At 42.7% G+C, this 7756-nt stretch overlaps 1 protein-coding gene across 1 annotated transcript in view; it reads right to left on the bottom strand.

Annotated features, from left to right (window-relative positions):
- The window catches only part of LOC109467766 (sialin-like), a 15339-nt gene that overhangs the window by 2475 nt on the left and 5108 nt on the right, over positions 1 to 7756 (bottom strand). The window contains exons 8-20 of the mRNA XM_019765818.1: positions 5866 to 5962; positions 5254 to 5451; positions 4912 to 4995; positions 4219 to 4374; positions 3899 to 3986; positions 3646 to 3732; positions 3199 to 3326; positions 2855 to 3004; positions 2547 to 2679; positions 1848 to 2092; positions 1316 to 1456; positions 1010 to 1051; positions 304 to 346 (exon numbers count right to left, since the gene is read on the bottom strand). Of these exons, the coding sequence (XP_019621377.1) occupies positions 304 to 346; positions 1010 to 1051; positions 1316 to 1456; positions 1848 to 2092; positions 2547 to 2679; positions 2855 to 3004; positions 3199 to 3326; positions 3646 to 3732; positions 3899 to 3986; positions 4219 to 4374; positions 4912 to 4995; positions 5254 to 5451; positions 5866 to 5962 (1592 nt within the window). The remainder of the gene's footprint in view (positions 1 to 303; positions 347 to 1009; positions 1052 to 1315; positions 1457 to 1847; positions 2093 to 2546; positions 2680 to 2854; positions 3005 to 3198; positions 3327 to 3645; positions 3733 to 3898; positions 3987 to 4218; positions 4375 to 4911; positions 4996 to 5253; positions 5452 to 5865; positions 5963 to 7756) is intronic.

The raw sequence follows: 7756 nt of genomic DNA, 5'->3' as shown, positions 1-7756 counted from the left end.
CTCTCACCTTTAGACCACTTCACTGACGACAAGCAGAGAAAATGTAGGCCGAACTCAATCACTAGCAATGCAGGTCTACTTCTGCGTTTATGACAACGCTATACAAAACGCATAACTGTAGCTGGTATGCTTCTACGTTCGTACGCGTTGCCTTAACGTTCTTAGACGCGAAGTACCTATCTAATGGGTTACATTTTCTTAAAACGTATATAAGGGAGAAGGAAAAGGTGAATATGGTTTAAAGAGACATTTGTGCATGTGACATCCATAACTTGAAACTTGACTAGGCAGTACTGCTCTCACCTTTGGACCACTTCAAGTAGATTAAATCTCCACCGCCTTTGAGCTTGCGTCATACAGGGTAAAACCGAGCAGAGTTGTATTTGCTTGGTCGATCGTCGCCGCGGCTAGGTCGATCGGAGGTCGGAGCCATGACAGCAATTGTCAAACAAGCTTTATGTCACGCTTAAATGATAATATTGAAGCAGGAGGCGTTTTTTTGTCACGTCGCCAGATTCATTAGAAGTTTATTCCAATTTCCTGACATCAAACTGTCTTCTTGTCAAATTTGTTCGGGTGAACAATAGATCTTGTTGTTACAATCTATGACAGGTCCGTCTTGTAGCTTACTAGAATTTAGATCCAAGGACACAACATCATTTATATCCGTTGAGCAATGTCATAATTGTTAGGTGCAACAATATTCTAAATCACTGTTCCTATTGTTATGATATGCGTGATAGTCATCAGGCAATATTACCTGTCATGGTATGTAAAATCACGAGTTAAACTTTTCATCCTACACAACTTTGTGAATCGATTGCCTTATAGGACCCTTTATAGTAGGCGAGTAGGCAAATCACGGTACGTGTACTATTTAGCCTGTTTTACACAATTTCTCGCTGCCAGGGGCAAATTGTCTATCTCCAGCCAGTCGGGTGGACTGGGAGCACACTTTAGTCAGGCTAGACTAGACTACTCATAATTTCGTGTTCGGCATCTCCACAACCTTCGTCGGCATCTCGGCAAACTCATTGGCGATGACGAGATCCTGTGAAAACACGCGAGAACAGGTTTTCTGTGATATTGTGTCATTACCTTACGATAGGATGGAAAAGTTTGTACTCAGAATATCTAGTATTGTCCCCTTTGGCTAACTAACCACCCCTGGTAATTGATTAAATAAACATCACGACTCTTTATTTTGTATTTGTGTCTCGTCATCACAAGATAATTTTAGTAATAGCTTTAATTTCATTTCATTTTCCTTCAGTTGTAAAAAAAAGTATCGCCCAAAGGAGCTCTTGGTTCTCACCTTTTCATCGATGTCTTGGCCACTCCCTCCCCTAGCCCAGGGCTGGACGTCAGTGCGGATGAACACCGCCGTAAAAATCCCTCCCACTCCCTGAATAGCCGCTCCTATGTAGAAGATTGTGGACCAGGCTGCGAGGGTTGGCTGAAAGAGTTTACAAGACAAGTAAAGTACATCTGTTCATATTATTGACTCTGAAACTTATCCCAATAGAACTGTGGACTATCAACCTTAGGATATAATTGTGTGAGATCTGTTCCAGATTTGTTGATGAAGGTTAGACATTCAGGTAATGAGATACACAAGGAAATTGCTGCTCAAGCAACTGGGTAGATTTTGAAAACTGTCAGACATTTCGTCACTGACGAAAAGTAGTGGATGCTATTTGAAACGTCTGATAGTTTTTCAACTCTATCCAGTTGCTTGAGTAACCATCACCTTGTGTGTTCCAGATGTGTTAACTGTATAAGATCTGCCTTTTGTGTATATGAAAGGTGAGTTAATGCCTAGTTATAAAAAAAGTTCGTGTACTAACATCGTTATCCGTGATCAGTCCGACCAACAGCGGAGCGAAGATGCCGGCAACAGTTCCCCCCATGTTGGCCAGGGCGAAGGTCATGCCGCTGAACCTGGGCGCGAACTCCACATGGACGGCGCGGAACCCTGCCACCGTCAGCCCGTTGAAGCACTGTGTGGTACACAGCAGGGCCACAGAGGCGACCGGATCACATCCGCTCAGGTTCGCCAGGATCACTCCGCAAGTCGCCATGCCAGCAAACCCTTAGTTCACAGAACCATCAACAATAAAGAACATTAATCTCCATCATAGATGCTTAATTTGTGATCATATGCCATGTAGGTAAGCAAAAGATTCAGATGATAAAAATTCTTATATAATGAATTATAAAATGCTACTCTCCAAGCAGAGGTTGATGGTGGAAGATCGATTCCTTTCAATATATGGCCCGTTTGTTTTGTCCCTAACACCATAAACGCCATATATGAAAAGCAAACGATCTTCTACCATCAACCTCTGCTTGGAAAGTACAATTCTGATGGCTATGACAAACATATACTTGATTATTAGTTTAACCACAGCCCCTTTTTTGAGATAGGGAACCAAGGGGGCGCAATGTAATATGCGTGAGTCGGGCTGTTTCTATTGAAAGCTCATTGATTACGTCTATATCTACAAGGTCTGTATAATACGAGGTGCAGATTGGCACAATCTTACCTATGATAACGAATCCCCTTCTTATCCACACCTTGGGAATCTTCCCGCTTTGAATCAGGCGGTCAGCTGCAAAGCTTGACGTCATCATGGAGACCATACTAAGGAGGAACGGAAGAGCAGACAGCAGACCGTTCTAGAGGAGAAAAAGATGTTTTAATGGGCTATATGGGCTCCTGGTAACTATATTAACCGAACAGCTTCGGTCCGAAGGAGATTCGTTGTGGAACTCATATCGTTGCATGTTGCCTACATGTAAACTAACATAGCTAAGGCCATTAACATAAGTAATTCGGACCGTCATAACATACCTCTCTGATGTTGAATCCCAACACAGTTTGCATGTAGTTCGGCAGTTGGGTAGTCAGGAAGTAAACTCCCCAGTTCGAACTGAACTGTCCAATGACGAGCGCCCAAACGGCAGGCGATGTGAGCAGCTTCAGCCAAGGAACTGCCGGTTTCTGTCAGACAAAATTTTGTGATCTTCAGTTTCTTTGGCATTTACCATACGTTTACACTACGTATATACTGTGCAATAAATGAGAAGTAAATGCTTTCTTAGACTTACTACACCAATACCAACAGCAAGAACTAACAAGACGGGGTAAATATGTAGGAAATCATGTTTGAAACTTTTGAAAAGACTATTTCATACCTGTTGTTCCCTAAGCCCGGTGCTGCCTTCGATGTATTTCTGTTCTTCCTCTGAGATTCGTGGATGTTTCGCAGGCGAGTCATAAGCCAGGAGAAGCCAAAATACGAGCCAAACTGCTACGGAAGCCCCTATAAACAAAAACCGTAGAAACTTTTGAAACAGTTTGGACCATTATCAAAAAACATTCTAACCAACCCACAGCTGCAGTCCTAACAAAAGCCTCTAATGGGCTTCGCATTTACATACGTCTGTCTGAAACTGACGAATACAAAACTTATGACTATATGATGTTCTCAACTGAAGATACACTGTATCACTTGCATACCGAAAGAAACTGCAAGGAGCACAAAAGTTTTTATTCGATTCCTACCTAATGCAAAAAATTGTTTAAAATTGTTTTTATTTGCGAAGACATAATCTCCTTGATGGTTCAGTACGTGTTCTTACCGGGAATATAGAAGATAGCCTCCCAGCCCAGCTCGGTAGCTAGGAAGGCCGACAGCGGGTAGTTGATGACGGTACCAAGGGGCAACCCTGCATTATTGTGACGATTGGACAAAATGCACCATATATTAGCATTCAGTTTCAAACAAAGAAATGACTGAAGCAGGGTGATTTGTATGATTTCCATACTGTCCGACATCGTTCATGAATACTACGTGCGTGATCGAGTAGGGAAACAAAAAGTACGCATTATTACCTATGTAACAAAATGCCAGAAGTTTCGTCCTTTCGGTAGCAGGAGCCCATCGGCCCCAGAGTGCGTAGAAAGTGGGGAACAGAACTCCCTGGATACAAGATAAAGGTATGGTGAGTGACGTCGTTGGTAACATAGGTAATTACGCGAATGGGAGGGTTTTGTGTAGACTATCCACCAATCGGATCAATTTGAAAATAAAAGTGGTCTGTCATGATATTCGTTAATTACGGCTTATCAACAAAATCGACCGTTTTAACTCTTCTTTAATACAAACATTTCCTTGCCAAAAGATCTGAAATAGCATGTATAAATGTACTTACAGACACCAGTCCCATGCTGAACCTGACAGCAAACATCGCCCAGGGACTCGCGCGTGAGGCCACGGGACTGAGAACGTTCAGCACCGCTCCAAGAAACATGGCCGTCCCGTACACTATCTTACCGCCAAGCTTGCGCTCCAGAACACCACCTACCACCTGATGATGATGATGATGATGATGAATGGTTTATCTTAATATAAGTCCCTCGCAGCCCATTCGCAGCCCGAAGCCTGAAATGCTGATTCATTACAATCGTACACAAACCTCCTTTCTCAACTGTTCCACCTACCCAACTCCCTCTACCCCACTCGCTACAAAACCAATTACCTAGAAATGCATTCGTGCAATTTTTGAAATTCTTTCAAAGCGATCGTTGTAATGACAAAAATGCCTCCGCCCTTGACGCGTAGCCAAAAACATTAGAAACATGTTTAATAAAACATAGTGATAAACACTTATACATTGGTAAAATCTTAAGTTAAGTACCATAAGTAGCGTTATTTGAAAAGCCTGTGGTAGTATATGCATGTACCTTCACGGAAAATCCTGGACAGCTGTACACAAAAAGATACGAAAGACTTCTAATTTTTAAACCAAGTGACAAGAAAAATGACCAGAGCTTGCATGGAATCCACCCCCCCCCCCAACAAAAAATCAACAGGGAAAATAAAGCTATTGATGTCAATCGCTCACCTGTGTGAGGATGTACCCATAAAAGTTGGCGCCGAGTAGAACTCCCTTCACGCTCTCACTCCAGTCCAGTTCTCCTTGACTGTTCTGCGACAGCAGAAATCATAGCATGGTAGCCCTAGTACACGTATTAAGAACTATTCCTTGATATATATGGTCTGTATATATATAACAATTACATGCTCGTTGTACATACCCCCGTATATAAAGTTATGAGCAGGATGTCTCTGGTCCCATGTTTGTGTCTGTCTTACAAAAGCCTCTCGGAAGCCTTCTGTATATTGTATATAACGGCACAAAATTATCAAGATCATACAAAAGTAGTGCCAGGATAATAACCCCCACCTGTTCGGAGGTATTTGTCCGCCCACTGCTCGGACAGAACTGGTAAGTCCCGGTTTGATTGGCAGCTGTCACTGCTGATGAACGGTTCACCATGACGACAATGGCTATGGAAAATCCGCCCCTGGATGTGATCATCGCGATGTGGGCAAAGAAAAATATGACTGCCAGGATGTACCGAGCCGGGAGTCTGTCTGCAAGCTGTAGCATAAATAGCTAGATAGTTAGTAGGGTCATTTTAGAGGAAATTAGATAGAGATGTATTCTTGCAATGGTTTACAGACTTTCTTCAACAAGTCTAGTCAACGTGAACAACGCTTTCTATGGTACCTTGTCACAAATGTCATACTCGATAGTATCATAACAACATGCATTCTTAGGTAAACAAAGAAATATGGACATACATATGAGAGGTTGAAACTCAGAACGATTGCCAATCGCTCCAGAAGAGATTGCAATTTGAGTCTCTCAATCGGCAATTCTACTACTAGTACAGATTGCGATCACATTCGGTCCTAGGACAAACTCAAATCTGTCTGACCAGTCGCATGTGCGGACCAGGTTTGAACCTATGATTGATATCTGCACACGTGGAAACAAGTGTTTTCTACATACCCAACAGCAGCTTCCTTTCTTAGATTCCCGGTCGGACGTGGCCTCCGTTTTGCCACCACCAACATCCGTCATGTCCTTGCCTGTTGCAGCCATTTCTCTGGCCGTACGTTTCGCGAAATAGACGGTACCTCGCGATGTCAATGTGTTCAGAAAAATCTCGCAACTTCACTAATACGCGCGTGTATTAGTAGCCAGACGATAGCACGCGGTCTGTTGGAGTCTCGCCCGATCTTTTACTTAAGTTAATACATATTAAAGCATGTTACTGATAACAGCAATGCCGGTAAGTACCAGTCACCGGCAGACATTTCACGTGACTTCATTTTATATTTAGTCCCACCTTTGGACCACCACAATGGAGTCAGTCTGACCCGTACATGACTGTGTTTGTTTTGTTAAACATCGTGGACACGTTGCTATAGTTTTAAGAACAGTACATCAGGCAAAACGGGTACACACTGCCATGGCCTTTGAACTAGAGGCATTGGGACATGTATTTGGAAAGGTAGGATCTGTCAAACATGGTTTCGATCACACCGACATCCTTAACAGCGACAGACGTTTATGTCTTGCAGTTGAAAGAAATCTGGAGCCAAACCTTTGCACTTCTTCACGACCTCTTGCATTTGAAATCTGCTATGCTGGGGGGGGGAACCTTCGCCACTTCTTCACGATCCCAAGTGCTGCTAGTATTTACTTTTTTAGGAATCATTACCGTAGTATATCCAGAACGTAGAAGATACCAAACTATCCTACTGTCCTGTGGTTCCTTCGAAAGCCGTTACGGGGCATAATCTGAACAATTCCTTAATTGGCAACACCTACCAACATACGAAACATCATTATCAATCCACAACTTCTCAGGTTATATTATTCACACGGATCACTGACACATCCAAACACACCGATAAAACATAACCTTCTCGGAGAAGACAATAATGATAGCATGCTCTCAATGACAGTGTATATGTCACATATCAGCATGATGTTTTGCCGACCACAGATGTTAATGTATGACATAAATGTACAGCTGTTGTGCAATAAAGTTATCGATATTAATGTATACGTGTGTGGTGAGGAGCTTTCGTTGTAAATATTGACTTTGGCTTAGTACAATATCACAGGCCGCTGTTCATGTTGCTCATTTTGACGCAAACTTCATTGAGAGCTAGCAGGTTTTGATATGTCAAGTTGCCACAACCATCAGATGTATATTAAAAGTTCCTGATATTTGGCTCAGGTCATCAAATAGAGATTATAGACCTTGTTGTTACCATCTATGACAGGTCTGCCTTGTAGCTTAATTAGATTCGAGTACACAACACTATTTTCATCCGTAGACTGTCTGAATTGTTAGGGGCAGCAATATTCTAGCTACCTGTACCCATTGCATTTCTTGTACATGTACATGTACTACTGAATATGTGTAGTAAGGAGCAGGCCACATTACGAGCCGTACTATATAAAATCATGAGTTGAATTTGTCAGCCAACACAACTATGACCTTACGGTAGGCAAGTAAGCAAATCACGGTACGGCTACTCTTTAGCTTCTGTTACACAATTTCTCGCTGTCAGGGCCTAACTGGTCCCCTCTGGTCAGTCAGCTCAGGTGGATGGGGGTCATTAACTCCCGATCGAGAGCTTGTGTAAACACAGGCTAGCTATAGGCCACTACAAGCACGATGTGGTCGGGCTGGACTACTCATAATTTGGTGTTTGGCATCTCCCCAATCTCGACAAACTCATTGGCGATGACCAGGTCCTGTGAAAAGTACGGCATTGTGTCATCACCGGATGTTATACCTATCTTACGGTAGGATGGACAGGTTTGTAACATAATCAGAATGCAGTATACCGTCCCAATGACTGAATAAATACCCATGCTAAAT

The sequence above is a fragment of the Branchiostoma belcheri genome, unplaced genomic scaffold, assembly GCF_001625305.1.
Source record: "Branchiostoma belcheri isolate BF01 breed outbred unplaced genomic scaffold, Haploidv18h27 scaffold19, whole genome shotgun sequence".
NCBI lineage: Eukaryota > Metazoa > Chordata > Leptocardii > Amphioxiformes > Branchiostomatidae > Branchiostoma > Branchiostoma belcheri.
Note: the sequence above shows the minus strand (reverse complement) of the source record. Positions and strands in the feature narration are given on the sequence as shown.